The sequence below is a fragment of the Eulemur rufifrons genome, chromosome 12, assembly GCF_041146395.1.
Source record: "Eulemur rufifrons isolate Redbay chromosome 12, OSU_ERuf_1, whole genome shotgun sequence".
Classification (NCBI taxonomy): domain Eukaryota; kingdom Metazoa; phylum Chordata; class Mammalia; order Primates; family Lemuridae; genus Eulemur; species Eulemur rufifrons.
The window spans coordinates 5,585,734-5,602,139 of NC_090994.1; the positions used below are offsets into that span (position 1 = coordinate 5,585,734).

A 16,406-nucleotide genomic window follows, 5' to 3' on the forward strand; every position below is an offset into this window, starting at 1 on the left:
AACTTTTTTTTTTTAATTTAGATTTTTAAAATTTGCCATCCTAACTATTTTTAAGTGCACGCTTCAGTAGTCTTAAGATAGATGCACACTGTTGAGCATCCAATCTTCAGAAATCTTTACATCTTGCAAAACTGAGACTCAGTATCTATTAAACACTCTAACTCCCCATTCTCCCCCCGCCCCGCCCCTGCCAACCCCCATTCTATTTTCTGTCTCTATGAACCTGACTCCTCTCATACCTTATAAGTGGAATCATATAGTATTTGTCCTTTCCTGATTGGCCTATTTCACTTAGCGTAATGTCTTCAAGTTTCATCCATGTTGTAGACCTTGTGTCTTTGTTACCAGGTATAAGATAAGTGGCTAAAAGTTACAATTGAATCCAAGTGTTGTTTTAAATGGGAAACTATGTTTCTTTTGGGAGATACTTTGTTCTAAAGGACCCATCAAAGATAGAGAAGTTGGGTCTAATATCGTTCTGCTGAGCAGATTGTTGAGCAGCAGTGGAGGGGTGGTGGGTGTGCCTTGCATTTATGTCTGGGTGGATGCTCAGTATGTAGATTTCACTTTGGCTCAGTGATCGAAATCCAAGGGCCAAGTGAGGCTGGCCGCCTTCTTGCCTTTGACTACGTTGTTTTAACCACATTGGACCTTTGGGAAGAAAGTGGGCTGATTGATAACATGTAGGATAGAGCAACAAAAATTGACTGAGGACAAGAGAACAAGGTAGTTGAACAGGAAAGAGGAGCATGGGGCAAAACAATAAAAATCAAAATGAAAAAAAGGAAGGTAAGGGAAAGATTAAAAAAAAGGAGATAATGTCTATATTAAACCAACCATATAGAAGGAATGGGAAAAAAAATCAGATCTTTTTTGTTCTTGATTTTAAATAATGGCATATTTGATTATCAAGATCATAACCAAAGAAAGACTTAATTTTTCTAGAGCCCCTAAGATCTTTTCCTGGGTGCCCTTTGACATCTTTATATTATTTCCTACTTACATGGAGACTCTCATTTGGAGGCTCAGAATTCCCAGAGGTTTTGAAGTCATGGATGGGGAGAAATGAGAGTTTGGGGGCAGGGCATAGAAATTTGGGGAAATTATTTAAAATATAATTTTTTATAATGCCCTTTAGAGAACCAAACTGTTTTATTTTAGCTTGAGAAATAAACATGCATCATGCATAATTTGGTTTGCTTATTAAATTAGCATTTGCTATATTTGGAGTTGTGACAGTCTGGGAAAGGTTGCTTTTTCTGTTTTTCTTTGAGGAGAAGTAGGGACCAAAAACCTCCCCTGCCATTTAAAAAAAATATATTTTTCAGACTTTCTTTTCCATTTCTAGCCCCTCTAAGAGGACACATGGATATGTGTGTACCTCCTCTCTCCACGCCCACATATGGGTGCACATTCATGCCCCCCAACACATGTAGACTCCCACCTCACCCCCTACACACATGTGCACACACCTGTCCTTCTCCTCCACCAAAGCCCTCTGTTTTTTCCCTTTAATTAGAACTGGGAGCTGTGTGTCCACCCCTTAGGGTGCTGCCAACAGAGGTGGGTGGTGGGAGGCAGGAAAACAGGACAGATCAGAAGATGCAGGACCCTAGGGCTGGTTGCCCTGATTCATGATGGGGTTCAGGTAACTCAAGAGTTCAGGGAATGCACCGCAGGAGAATGTGACTGCAGAGGAAGGAGCTGGAGCGCAGATGTTAGGATGAAAGGCCCAGTGGGGCAGGAGGATGGGCAGAGTGTCAGCGGATCATTTGGGAGTCTGTGTCCAGACATCTGGACTGGGTGGGGAGAAAAGTCCACACTGAGTGTGTGGAAACAGGTGGACAGGGAGTAGAACATTTTAGGCAGGTGCTGTCCACTCACAGCACAAACACAACTTGAGTTTGGATCCTGGGACAGGGCTGTCTGGCATCTGCACCTGCCATCCAACCAGATACACAAGGACTCAAGAAACATACCATGAACCCTTCCTGGAAAAAAATAATTACTCCAAGAGGCACTCTAACGAACAAAAAATTTATCAAAGAAATCCAGTAAAAAGGGGACATGGTATCAGTAATGGTCATGAACAAAGAAAACACCAGAAATTATAGTCATTGTCTAATTATAATCAACATATTTATATTATCCTGGATGGAGCTGGAGCTCATCCTTCAAAGTGAAGTATCACATTGATGGAAAAACAAGCACCACATGTACTCGCCATCAAATTGGCACTAATTGATCAATGCTTATGTGCATGTATGGAAGTAACACTCATTGGGTGTCAGACAGGTGGAGGGGGGAGGAGGAGATGGGTAAATTCACACCTAACAGGTGCGGTGTGCACTGTCTAGGGGATGGGCATGCTTGTAGCTCTGACTTGGGCAGTGCAAAGGCAATATACATAACCAAAGGGTTTGTACCCCCATAATATTCTGGAATTAAAACATATTTATAAAGCTGAATGCAACTGTCAAATATTTCAAGGTTAGGGAATATGTTTATTAAGCTCTTCATTGTGTTTTTAGTAACTTGCATAGTGCACATAGTAGATTCTTACTAAAAATTTGTTGAATGAATAACATAAGAAAGAAATCAATAATGATAACGCAGAACTGAAAAGCCAGATTGTTCTAACAAAACCAGAAGACAAGGGACTGCTTTCGGTGCAGTTAACTGTGGGCCAGAGGCCTGGTTCTATTCCTCCTCTGAAACCTCAGGCAGGCACTGGACCTCTTGGGCCCTCTGTCTCCTCCTCTAAAAAAGAGGTGGGAAATGGAAACACTAGCAGTCTCCATGGCTCCTTCCATCCCTGGGCCTGCAAAATGGGCAGAAAGCTTGATCCCCTGGTAATGTCTACAAGTGTCATTGCTTGTCCTCTGCTGATGTGCAAGTGAGTTAATATATTACACTTGATAGGTCATGTGTGTGCATTTGAACAGGGACTTTCTGAGGCCGTGCCTGACTCAAAGGAGAGCTCAGTGGTGAGAATTTTAAGCATAGAGCCCATTCAAAGGGGAAGGCACATTTGGGGAAGCCTTGGGGATGAGGACATAGCATGGGGCTTTATCGGAAACAGCATGGGCTTTGATACAAGAAGACTTTGGCTCAAATCCCATCTTTATCACTTTCTATTTGTACGACTTTGAGCAAATCAAATCACTTACCTAAATCTGTTGAATGGATATAATAATATCTATTTCATAGGATTTGGGGGAATGAAATGATAAAATATATATACTCTGATTACAACTATGTAAAAATATTAGACAGAGGGTGGGGGTGGGAAACCTAAAAGGAAATGCTAATAACATGAATTTGCAAGACTACAGGGATTTATCATTTTTTCTATCACATATATTTTAAAATGCATATATGCATACATATGCACTTGGAAGTATTTGGTAAAGTGTAAATAACTATGAAATATTATTCACATTGCTGTTATTAGGAGTAAGATGACAAGGGCTTGCTGTTTTGATGTCTTTGTGTGCTTGTGATCCCTGGACCTCACACGGTGCCTGGGTCACACGCTTCACACTCCCTCCAGCAACCTTGAATGGAAGTCCACACCTCTGAACTTGACTTCTGACATGCTGATTCTTTTAGCTATATTAAATTGACAATGAAAATAGCCCCTAAAGTTCTATCTCTTTGGATTATTTGGTGCAGTTAATTTTCCAGCTGAATTTTCCTTCTCTGACTTGCCTTGTGACGTAGCTGTTAGAGCTAAGAGGGGCTCCTCAGACTCAAGACTTCTGAGTTCTGCTTTTGCCAACAGGTGCTTATTCCCCAGAAGCACAGCTGGAGCTACATTCATCCTGAGAGGTGTTAAGTCCTCTTGACCTTGGCCTACACCATCTCTTCCTCTTGACACCCTTGGAAGTTAACCTAAGGGGTGGTTAGACAATGCCAGTCCCCCAAAGCCAGTGACACAGAGTGCTCTGTTGTGCCCAGTTTGCCTCTGTATGTCCCCCGGGTCCCTTCTTGGTCTCTGCCCTAATTCCCGCTCCTCCTCCCTTTATGACACTGTGCACGTTGCTGCCTAAGACCATGACGAAGGTCCACAGTGCACCTGCAGAATTTCCAAAGGCTCCACAGCTCTGGGTGCCCATCCAGGGACCTGTTTCACTTTTCCACCACCAACAGCTCCCATGGCTATTCTAGGACCTAGCAGAGGGCTTGGCACAGAATTAAATATTCAATAAATATTGAAGAAAGAATGAAAACCACATTCATGAAAAAATAATTTATCTTCTTTTGATTTTAAACCCAAATAAGACACACACCTGCCAACTCAGAGCTTTCTGATCAGCATGAAAGATGACATGATTCCAGCCAAAAGCAAAGAAACATGACATTTAGGTGGCTTATGCAGCTTACTTCAGGCAAATATAGAACTTCAACTGGACTTGTAAGAAGATTTTAATAGGGCACAGACTTAAAGAGCTGTCTTTCTGCACTGCTTGTGTTTGGAGGATCTTAGTCAGAATTCGCTGCTCCCACACCCATGAAGTACTCGTCCTGATTCTGTGCCAGGGATCCTATATTTGTCTTCCAAAGCCCTTGCCAGAGACGACTCTATTCAAACCACTTGGACGTGCACTAGCTGCTTATCTCTCAAAAATAGTCCACATGGAACTTGACACATCCCAAGAGCATTCTCTGGGCATTTCTTACAGAGACAAATAAAATGTTTGCTCACTGTGTTGTGTGTCCACTCAGAGGTACCTGAGGGCATCAGACATGTACCCGGCAGGTGGCCAGGTAGCATCTGTGAGCTTGGTGCCCCCTGGTCATCGACTGCATTACAGAAAGCCTGGGAGTGTGGGTTACATAAAAGTGCCCTGCTGGGCCATCCCTTCTGCACATCCATTTTTCAGAGAGCTCTGCTCTGGTGAACCCAGGTGGGCTGTTCCCTCCCATCCCGGCTGGTGTTTGGGGACAGAGAAGGGACCAGTACAAAGAGGGAGAGCACTGCGTCCAGAAGCCAGAGGCTTGGACTGCGGTCCCACCTCTGCCAGCAGCTTGCTCTGCCACCTCAGGATCTCCAGTCCCCAGGAAGGAGGGCACAGGCATTTTGAAAGGAACGATTGTTCATTGTGTGGGATTGTCATGCAAGGCAGGACATTTAGACCACCCAGCCCCTGAGAACCACTAGCTTGCAATCGTCCATTCTCTCTTCTCTGACATTCTGATATTCTAGGGGAAACTGGGGGCTCTGATCTCCCCACCCCATAGGCATCTTTTTCTCCCCGCCTTCCCACCGTGAGACCCCTCCGCCCCATTCCACATCGTCACTGTCAGCCACGCCCACCTGCAGTCGAGACTTGCTTGTCCTATGTCTGGGCTCCTCGCCGCGGCTCTCATCACTCACTCACATTAATTTTTACTCATTATGCTAGTGGTTCAATTCATCAACACAATGGTGCCATTACTTGCTTTCCCATCCACAGACTCTCAGATGCTGGAGCTGGGGAAACGTGTGGACCAGCTTGTGACTGGGAAAACACTGCTGGGCCTGGTGCAAACAATCCAGTCTACACAGGTCCCCAACACTGTGTCGCTAGAACTCCCACTCGGCTCCCAGCCTTTCCCTCCTACCTAATCTTTGCCCCACACTGATGCTGCCAGATGAGCCTTTTTGCACCAGCAAAACCTAAAGCCAGGTGGGCTTCAGAAAGAGACACAGGTGGCTCAAATCCCAGCTCTGTCCCTCCTGTCTGTGTGACCTGGTATAATTTACCTAACTGTTGAGCTTCCTTGTTCTTAAAGAACCTCATAGAATACGTTGGGACAATATCTGTATTTCCCTGGTACAAAGCAGGTGCTCTAGAGTGGTGGCGATTGTTATTGCCATTATCATCAGCATCACCGTTCTCCTCTCCCCTCAGTGGCTTCCTGCCCAATTGGGAGTTCAAGTGCAAACTCCTTCACTGGTCTGGAGGTCTCTGCGATCTTCCCGTTCCCGTGTGAGCATTCTGTCCCAATGCACCCTGCATGCGGCCCAGTCCACACCCCCAGCACGCTGTCAGGTTCAAAGCCATCGCAAGGTTATAGACATCGCGGAACCACCATTGCACAATCACCCATCGCAACTTGGGGCAAGGCCCCACTCACCTTCGCCACCTGAAGCTTGAGTCCTCTCGCCACCCGCTGTGCCGGCAAGATCCACAGCACAGGGCCTGGGCTGCCTCTTCACCAACAAGTCTGTGGTCATTAAAGGTGCTGGGGAGGGAGCCCGGGGAGCCCGAGCCCGCTGTCCTGAGCTCCAGCTCTAGTTGCACGATGATTGGCTTCACGGTTGTCAGTCACAGCAAGCTTCCGCTTCTGGCAAGGGCTCCTTTGATCTTTGCTACCGCCAGGTGCAGTCAGTTCCCTGGTTTTCCCTAGGGAGCACCCAAGGGCTGGGCTTGGATTCCACCTTAACAGAAAGCACGTGAGGAGCGTCTGCGTGGGCCAGAGGTTTGCCCCAGCGCTGGGGTCTGCCCTGCGCCGCTCTGATGGCTAACGCCTCGGGTAGAATCTCTTACTGACGGTCTGACCTTCTGGCCCCAGGCCCGCTGTGGCCTCTGTTGTCTCTTAATCTTCATCCTGCTCACCTGAATTCCTGGCACTCTGTGTGATCTGATCTTGGGCATAACGCCCCTTACTGCTCCTCTCTGGCTGTCCCAATAGAGGCTTGGTGGTCCCCACTCCATTGCAGGCTATGGTTTGCTAGAAGCCCAAAATCAGGGTGTCAGCGGCGCTCTGCCAAAGACCCCAGGGGAGGACCCTTCCTTGCCTCTTCCAGCTTCTGGCAGCCCGGGCTTCCTTGGCCTGTGGCCTCATCGCTCCCTCTGCACGCGACCTTCTCTGCTCTCTGTGGATCTCGTACATGGTCACTTGCCACTGTCAGCCCACTCAGGTAATCAGGGACGATCTCATCTTGAGATCCTTAATTACATCTGCAAAAGACCCCTTTTCCAAATAAGGTCACATTCACAAGTTGTAGGGGTTAGGACGTGGATGTATCTTTTTAGGGGACACCATTCAACCCATTATATTGAATGGCCTTGGAAATGTCACTTACCCTCTTTGAGGCTCAATTTCTTGTCTATGAAATGGGAATAGTAAATCCTACCTTACGAGGTTATCATGAAAATTAAAGTGAAAGTGCTGTCACATAGTAGGTGCTCTGTGAAGCACACACTTTTATCCATGCAGGCTCCAACTCTGTGGCACGGAGGGTCTCAGTTACAAATCCCTTGACCACGCACACCTCTGTCCACCTCCTGTTCCTGCCCTGGTCTTCCTTCTCTGGCTTTCTGACCTTCTCTGTGTTGCTAAAACTCCTAGCATGATGTCTTCCATGTAGAAAGCACTTACTGTGTATTTTAAAATTAAGTCATGTTCCCAGGCCAGGCTGGCTTTCCCTAAGTCCTCAGGACTGTCGAGGACCCAGTGGCAAGTATGTAGACCCTCCACTGGTCACAAGAGCTACAGCCTAGGCCCAGCTCTGCCGCCTCAGAGCTGTGTGACCTTAGCCAAACGTCTTAACTTCCCTGAGCCCCAGGTTCTTCATCTGCAGGCAAAGTTGATGGTGCCTTTCTTGTCAGCCCAGCCCAGCCTCATGTGAAGATCGACTGGGATACTGTTGGTGTCACCCTTGCTTCTTTCTAGGGTGTCCCTTTCTGCCTCCCTTCTGTCCCCCAGGTTGAAGTCCAGGCCACTGCCTTGCCTGACCAGGGCTTACTCACAGCTAGTGACTCGTCAGTCAGCCTGGCCCTGAGCAGGGATTGTGCAGGATGGGGCCTCATGGCCGAGGATGTCACACCCGGGCACCAGGGCTGCCTCTCTGTTCAGGGACTCCCTGGTGCTGCCAGGACCAGCTCGACTCTGAGGAGAGAAGACCCATTGTCCTGGGAGGGGAGGGTGCGGTAGGGGCCTCTGGCTCCAGAGCACAACAAGAAGGAGAACAAAGCACTTTAAGGCCAGCGAGACCTCGGGTCAGATCTGCACTCTGACTTTCTAGCCCTGAGCAGGCACATGAACCCTCTGAGCCTCAGTTTCCCCACTTGTACACGGAAATGACAGTCCTTACTTGCAGGCTGTGGTGAGGACTGGAGGTCATTACTCGGAAGCAGGCATGTGGCACCTGGCAGCTACCCTGATGCAAAAGGCAGAGGAAAGAAGACGAGTATTTATTATGCACTTCCTGTTTGCCAGATGCTATGCACATGCTTTTCCTCATTTTATTTGTACAACTCAGTGCAGAATTAATATGGGTAGAGTGAGGTTTAGACATGTGCAGTGACCAGCGACAGCTAGTAAGAGAGATGGCGTCTGTGTTTGCCCCACACTGGTCTAGACCAAAGCCTGAGCTGAGGTCACTGCTCCCATCGGCTCCCCTGCCCAGCGAGCACCCACTCTGGTCTCCAGAGGGAAAACACCCTCGTTATGGAAGGAAAGGGGCGTGGAGTCGATCTCAGGGTCCCTTTGCCTGGTGAGGACACAGGCAGTGAGCCTGATGGCTCATGCCACCTCCATGGGCACAGTGACCACTGGGGTGGCCGAGGATCAAGGGGTCCTGATGACAGACACTCACTGCCACCCACTCTTCAGCCTCCAGTGGGGCCTGTCACCTTTGCCCTCTGGCCCTCCCAGATCTGCTCCTGCCCTGCCTCTCCTGTGACACCTTCTGCCTGCCCCTCCTCCCTTCCTGCTGTTTGGTCCAGCATCAACCAGCTGGAGACGGACCCCACAGACCCCGAGCTTTCTCCCCTAACCCTTGCATGTGCCACTAACACCAGGGGCCCCTCATGCTGGGTGTGGAGCCCACGTCGGTGCCCCGAGGTCATCCCGCATGCTGAGTTCCGTCTCTGCACGAGCCATGGTACGATGCCGCGATTCCTAGTGCTTGTCTCTTCTTGTAGTCTGGGGTTGTCTTAGATGGGGCCAAAGAGAGCTTGGGTCAGTATCTCAGGGAAGGGGAAGGCAGAGGGTATCTGAAGGGATATTTTAGCATCCTCTGTCCCATTCTCTCTCACCTGACACTGGGGAGGTCTGGGGTGTGTCCAGGGACAGGTTTGGGACACGTGGTTACTTTGCAAACACGTCTCAGCTAATTCTGGCTGAGGGCTTGTCTCTCAGCCTAACCCTCGCTTTGGGCCAGGCCACTGAGCGGCACAGGGAGACAGGCGGACACCTCCTGCCCACAGTTTTGGGAAGCCCGTGTTTGCATATTCTGGCGGCTGAGCCCAGGATGTTACGAGGCATCATCAGTGCAGGGAAACTGGGCTTGGCTGCGATGGTGCGGGAAGGACATTGCTGTTGGGGACCCCCAGTGAAAGTTGGTGGGGAGGGGGCCTGGACGTGGAGCAAACGAGGTCCCCCCAGAGTCCCTCCCGTGTATGAAGACCTTCCTTATGATAATAACCTGTCAGTGGCAAAATCCTGCACTCTCTTTTTCTCAGGTTTGTGACAGCGTCCTGAGCTGGTGACAGACCCACGCTGTGACTCTCAGTCAGATTCACCCACCAGATCCCAGAAACATGACCCTCGCTGGTAGGTGCAAACCTGCTGCGTATGTGGCCAGGCGCTGTGGGGTAGGCGGTTCCCCCATCCCTGCCCCAGGTGTCCACTTACAGACGCAGGGAGACGGAAGAGCTAGGAAGTCATCTCTAGATGGTGGGTGGGGTCACAGCTGAGGTGTCTTTCCTTTGGCTCATCTGTGCGGTTTTTTGAAAAATGGTTTTATGATGCCCATGTGATATTTTTGCAGTTAGTTATGTTTTCAGATTTGTGAAAGGACAGGAGGGGAGGGCACCCGCTGGGGTCAGCTGCGGCTACAGCCTGAGCACCAGGGCCATGGGGGAGGGGCCAGGGGCACAGCCGGGCCAGGGCAGTGCTGGTCGGCGTGAGGGATACACTGCAGCCCTGGTGGGCACTGCCCCCCCTGGGAAGGCTCCCGGCCTGACTTTGTGAGGGGCCAGGCCAGAGGGACGGCAGTGAGGACCCCCCCGACCCGTCCTGCTTTCTAACACTTGGGGGCAGCACTGCCAAGTGCTGGGAGGGTTCCGGTCCTCACTGCCCGGTGTCTCCACAGCCTACAAAGAGAAGATGAAGGAGCTCCCGCTGGTGTCCTTGTTCTGCTCCTGCTTCCTGGCTGACCCCCTGAATAAGTCGTCCTACAAATACGAAGGTCAGTGAAGGTTCAGGGAGATGAGGGCTCCTGTGTCCGGGGCCCCTGGGTGCAGCACCCTGACCCGGTTTCCTTCCCAGAGCCAGTGACATCAGGGCTGCGGACCTGAGGGTCTGAGCTGCGGGGGTGCGTCCCGGCACTGCAGACAGTCCCTGAAGGGCCCAGTCGGGCCTCCCCAGGGTGCACCGGATCTTAGTGTCACCTCTCTGCTTGCGTTTAACAAATCGAGGCTGCGGACATGCAAAGGGGACCCAGGCAGAGATTCTGCCCGTGGACAACATCTAGACAAGAAACCGGACTCAGTGTGAACCGTGGTTTGCAGGCCGGCAGGTCTCCTCGGGGAAGGGCCCAGTATGTTCTGAGGGTGTCCAGAGGCCAGAAGAGGAGGCTCTGTGACAGCCGCGCCATGTGGGGCTTGAGGCAGGGACAGTCCCGACACACCAGCAGGGAGTCCCGGATGGCCACGTCCTCCCAGGGGTGCCCGGGGCGCAGGCTGCCTCCTAAATTCCCGGTGAAAAGGAAGGGATGTGCCTGGCCTGGCAGCGAGGGCCGGGAGAGCTCGGCTGACCTGAGACTGTTTTCTCCGTCTAGGCTGGTGTGGGAGACAGTGTAGGAGGAAGGATCAAGGCCAGCAGGAAGACAGTGCTGACTGGAGAGAGAGAAGAGCGCAGGGTAGGAGGGAGGAGGGAGAGGCGTCCGCAGCGAGTGTCAGACGGGCAGCGGGGCGAGGGTGGACGGGGTGGGCGGTGGGGGGAAGTGCTCCGCTGTCTGTCACCACAGACGACAAGCTGAGCAAAAGCTCAACAGTCGAGAAGGCTGGTGGCAGAAACAAAAGTAAAGGCAGCCAGTGTTGCTGCAGCCATCCTGGGAGATCACAGTCCTGGGGCCCCACCCATGGTGGCTGCAGAATTCAGCCCTGTCAGAGCCCCCTGACCTTACGTGCCAGTGTGCAGGATGGAGCCAGACCCCTGGGCCCTGGCTCGCCTGGTGCCCCCAGTCCCCCACACCTGTGTGCACCTATGCATGCTTGCTGGGCACCCCCACGTCCTCCAGGACCTGAACAGCCCCCTTCCTGCCCTCTGCAGCGGACACGGTGGACCTGAACTGGTGTGTCATTTCTGACATGGAAGTCATCGAGCTGAACAAATGCACCTCGGGCCAGTCCTTTGAAGTCATCCTGAAGCCACCCTCCTTTGATGGGGTGCCCGAGTTCAACGCCTCCCTGCCCCGGCGGCGAGACCCTTCCCTGGAAGAGATCCAGAAGAAACTAGAAGCAGCTGAGGAGCGAAGGAAGGTAAAGGCCGCCCCTTCTCCTCCCTCCATCTCAGCACGAGGGGGAGGGGCTGCAGAGGACAGGGGGTGGCCCTGAACTGGGGGGAGGTCACCGTCAACCTGAAAACACTTAGGCAGCGTCTCCCGAGTGTGGGGCAGAGAACGAGGTGCCATTGAGGGGAACAGAGAAGTAAAAGCCCCTGGGCTCTAGGAGCTGACGGTTTGGTTACGGGGACAGGGCAGTGCACTGCGTACTTCCAAGAGGTGGCCTTATATGCACGGTGGCAAGAGTAAGATGTTGACAAACACTAAGGATTTAGGGAAAGCTCCAGCCCTGGTGTGCCCTCTGCGCTTTCTGCTGATTCCCACGGAAAGCTCCAGCCCTGGTGTGCCCTCTGTGCTTTCTGCTGATTCCCACGGCCAAACACTCATGCTATCTTCGTGTCAGCCTTTATCTTTCAAGCAGAACATTCTCCTACCCTGAATTCCTCTAGCACATCCTCTCTACCTCCTAGGGCACATGTCACATGCTGGCGTAGGTTTTAGTTATTTATATGTGTCTTATCTCTCCTAGACTTTCCCCCCCAGGTTGCTAGAACAGTGCCTGACACATAGTACAAGATCATTAAGTATTTGTGAATGAATTAATGAATGAATCAATATGGCAATGAGAAAAAGGACCCTGAGGATATTTATAAAAAGCCTGGAAAAAAAAAAATCAAAGCATGCGGAAGGCTCTGCAGGTGGTGGGAGAATCCAGGAAGTGTCCCTGCTTCCTGCTCAGGGGCTGGGGACCAGGCCCAGGGAGGCGTGTGTTCTGGGTGTGCAGCTTTTCAGCTGTGATGACAAAAATACACGTTCACTCTGAAGGGCTCACTCTGAAGGGCCTCTTTCTGCCTTGTGCGTCCCCAGTACCAGGAAGCTGAGCTCCTGAAACACCTAGCAGAGAAGCGGGAACACGAGCGGGAGGTGATCCAAAAAGCCATTGAGGAAAACAACAACTTCATCAAGATGGCTAAGGAAAAACTGGCCCAAAAGATGGAATCCAACAAGGAGAACCGGGAGGCCCACCTTGCTGCCATGTTGGAACGGCTGCAAGAGAAGGTGAGTGACCCTGGACCAGAGAGGAAGCTCCTGGGACACCTGTCGTCCGTGGCAAGTATACGTGGACCTGCACATCACGTCTGGGAGGAAGCAGCCTTGGGCAGGAATGGGGGTGTTTCTATTAGACAGGACCCTTGGAGAGTTCCAAGGGGATGATTTGGGAAGTCATAGGTAAGAAACATGAACCAAGCTCTGGGTTTCCTTGGGAGATATTCCGCACAGTTACACAACTGAAAGTTTTCATTGTCTTAGGGAGAGAACACCTCTTATTTTGTAGAGGAAGCCTGTCTAATGCAAGGGTGTAGGGACAGACAAGCAGTTCTACATTCCTGGTTTCATCCCTGAATGGACTGATTTGATTTAATGAAAGATGCTTTCTTGAGCTCTTGGCTCTAAGCCAAGGGTGTGATGCGCTGAGTTGCCCATTGAGCCGGAAACATGATTCTCTCCAAACCTCTTGACAGAGGCCCAGTGAGTCACAGGTCTTTCCAATATGCTGCCTTTTGTCAATAAACTGAATGGTGTCACCTAAATATGAGAAACACGAGAGGCTGGGTTGGTTCCGTGTCAGCAGAATAACAGCCCATTCTGCTGAGAACACGCTGGCCTCGTTTCCTGGGTCTCAAGACCGCCCCAGTTTCTCCTGCAGCTCCTGGGAGAGCTCCAGCTCTGTGTTTTATTTCCAGGAGCCGCCTGCTGCGCGGTGACTCCCGGGACCTGATCGGTGGCCTCGTCCCATGGTGAGCAGAGTGGTCCCCACTCCTCCTTGCCCATCCACCTAGAATCTCAGGCCCTGGGCAACAGCTTCTAGAAAGATCTGGTTTCTGCACAAAGGATCTGAGTGTTGTGTAGGCCCTGGAGCTGGCCAGCGTGTGGTGGCCCCTGCCTTCCGATGCACAGGGGCACTGGGACACTCAGCAGGGTGTCACCTGGGAGGGACGCCATCTGGGTCTGTCTTCAGGCTTCCACAGTTATTGAGAGATGATTTGGAGCAAACTCCAGAAGAAAGAAAATCTGGGGTTGGGATAGGATGGGATGTAGGCTCTCAGGCCAAACCCAAAACAAATCATTGAGGCTGGACTCATGACACAGTGTTTGAAAGACTGCAGAACACTTCCATTCTATCATCCCACTAGCCTCACAACAAGTCCATGAGGTGAGCAGGACAGGTGTCATCCTTATTTTGCAGATGAGGAAACCATGTCTGAGAAGGTCGATGACTTGCCCAGGGTCACATAGCTAATGAGCAGTGGCTCTGGGACTGGCACCCAGCTCTTTGGCTCCAAGCCAGGTGGCTCAGGGAGACCAGCCACCATTGTCCTACCAACATTTTGTCATTGAGGGGGACTCTGGAGGCCAAGGAAAGGGAGTCCAGAAATCTAGGGCACTGCCCAGTGAGCTCACCTGGGCATGGAGGTAGATTCGCAGGTGGAGAGATTGGAAAGGTCCACCTTCTAGAGTAATAGCTGTGGAGGGGATGTGGACTCCAAGAAGCAAGATGTCAGGGCAGACATTGGAGAGGACATCATCCCTCTGGGACTTTGATCCTTACTCCCCTTTACCCACTGGTGGAGGCAGGAGGTGGGGTGAGAGCTAGGTATGTGGTTTCTGCCATGCACACCTGTGCACGCTTCCTCCACGCTGCCTCCCGTGCCAGTGTTTGTGTGGGTCCCTGACCACCTGTACCAGATTCACTTGGTATAAAATTCAACAATACAGATACTCGAACCCTACCCCAGACCTACTGGCCTCACTCTCTAGGGGTAGCGCTTCCTAGGTCATGATGACACACAGCAAATTTCTCAAACCACTGCCCTAGGCATGCCACTCCTCACTCCCAGGCCACGGTGGGTTCTTGGGGCTCTCCAGGGACAGATGTGCAGTGTAAGATATATTCTGGGAACCTGGACTGCCTCAGTGGGTCTACTCTGGGCTGATTGTGTCATCTGACTGTGATAATGCCTGGCTCCGGTAGGGGCAACATTTATGAGCACCTCCTGCCATAGCAGGAGTTGCAAATACATTAGGAAGTTGCCACCTAATAGAAGACCCAGCTATGTGCACAGCGAACAGGTGAACACTAAAAATCACAGAATTTGAGAGGGGAACGAGCTTCCCACCCACACCCCTCTTTTTAAAGATCAGAGAACCGAGGCCTGATCGGAGGCGTGAGCTGGCCAAGGTCCCACAGTGAGTGGGCCTTGGAAGGCAGGTCCCGTCTTTTGGCTGCATTATGCAGTGAGACAAAAGAAGATTCTCTTACAGTCGGTGTAGGAAAGCCCACCTTTTGGGACTTGGGCAACATTCCCCAAAATTCTGCTGTGAATTTGTACTTTAAGAGTGTTCATCTTTCACCAGAGGGTTAAGGTGACTCTCGCTGAGGAGACAGACAAGAAATAAAGGCAGCCGGTGCATGGGGTTTGTAGGGGAAGCTCGCAGTGAGGCCTGCCTATTCTGTCTGCTCCTCTGGCACGAGCTACCTGCAGCGGCTCCTTGCATTAAGTCAAGCCACGAAATCAGTCCAAACCCCAGAATGGCCAAATGAGGGACGGAGAGGTCTGGGGTCCTAGGGCCACCTCTGAGTGTGTCCCCAGTGGGAGGTCGGGATGCACCAGCCCAGGAGCTCCCGGGGGCCACACCAGCAGGCCCCCGACCTGCCTCCTGCCGTCTCACCTGCCGCCTTCTGCCCCTCTCAGGACGTCTTTGCAGACAGAACTCTTCACTTCCTGCGTGGCCATTCTTTGCTTTCGGTTCTCTAGCCCCTCGGGCGGCTCCGTTTGTCCCCAGGGCAGCCTTGTGTGACCTGGCCTTTCCCTCTCTTCCTTCCCAGGACAAGCACGCTGAGGAGGTGCGGAAAAACAAGGAGCTGAAGGAAGAAGCCTCCAGGTAAAGCCCAGAGGCCAAAGAAGTTTCCAGGACAGCGGACAGCGCCCGCGGCGCCGCGTTCCAGGCAGCCTGCCCGCGGCTGCGCTCCCAGCACCGGGGTTTGGGGGGAGGGGGGTGGCCAAGGGGCGTTTCCTCTGCTTTTGGTGTTTGTCCATGTAAAGAATTGACCAGTGAAGCCATCCTATTTGTTTCCGGGGAACAATGATGGGGTGGGAGACGGGAGAGGAGGAGAGTTTGGGAAGGGGAGACGGAGACGAGCTCACTGATGTCGCAGCACTGCCCGGAGCAGACTCGGGCCCAGCCCTCGGTTTTCACATCCCCGCCTGGGCCCTGGGCGTCCAGGCGCCGCGTCGAGGGAAGGTGAAAGCCCGGGCAGCGAAGGTCCGGAGTGAAGGGCCGAGTCCCGGGCCCGGCGGCGGCTGCAGGGCCGGCAGGCCAGGCCCAGCCGGAGGGGGCGCGAGGCCCAGAGGTGCGGCTTCCGCCCTGCAGCGGGTGGGACGAGGTCTCTGTGTGTGTGTGAACCATTACCTTTTGATCATCACGACCAATGAAACATTGACTCCATGTCTCAATTCTTTATTTCCTGAGTTTGTCCTTTGGGTGATTGTTGGAATGTTCTGGAATTTTAGCCTTTACCCACCTGACGGCAGATGCCCTTTTTCCTTCCTTAATTTTGCCATCCGAGCAAAATTGTGTTGAATCAAGCCAGCCTTTGGCATAATGGAAAGGTTGTTTTTTCTTTTTCTTTTTTTTTTTAAACCCCCTTGTGGGCTGTCCTTTATTGGATTGAATGCACTGAAGTGATGAGAAAAGAAACTCAATCTTCCTTTCTGTGGACTGACATTCTAATACGGTCCCCAGGACACCATGTAAGAAAGTTGTCTTAGTCTGTTCAGGCTGATAAAACAAAGCACCTTAGACTGAGTAATTTGTAAGCAACAGACATCTATTGTTCACA

The 16,406-nt window shown here is 51.5% G+C and overlaps 1 protein-coding gene across 4 annotated transcripts; it reads left to right on the forward strand.

The window, feature by feature from the left end:
• Positions 1-9,536: 9,536 nt before the first annotated feature.
• Positions 9,537-15,452, forward strand: STMN4 (stathmin 4). 4 transcript variants are annotated; one of them, XM_069485104.1, is made up of 6 exons: positions 9,537-9,549; positions 10,091-10,186; positions 10,778-10,858; positions 11,272-11,480; positions 12,371-12,562; positions 15,393-15,452. In XM_069485104.1, exons 1-6 carry the CDS (start codon positions 9,537-9,539, stop codon positions 15,450-15,452), a joined length of 651 nt encoding a protein of 216 aa, XP_069341205.1. The 4 variants fall into 4 exon arrangements, with proteins under 4 accessions (XP_069341205.1, XP_069341207.1, XP_069341208.1 ...); XM_069485106.1 differs by lacking the exon at positions 15,393-15,452 and adding an exon at positions 13,249-13,269; XM_069485107.1 differs by lacking the exon at positions 10,778-10,858.
• Positions 15,453-16,406: the final 954 nt, after the last annotated feature.

What these genes read in the sequence shown, in the direction of transcription:
- STMN4 (XM_069485104.1), top strand. An exon ending in GAGAGAGAGAAGAGCGCAGG is followed by an intron (nt 10,859 to 11,271) that starts GTAGGAGGGAGG and finishes TGCCCTCTGCAG; the next exon opens with CGGACACGGTGGACCTGAAC. An exon ending in TGGAACGGCTGCAAGAGAAG is followed by an intron (nt 12,563 to 15,392) that starts GTGAGTGACCCT and finishes CTTCCTTCCCAG; the next exon opens with GACAAGCACGCTGAGGAGGT.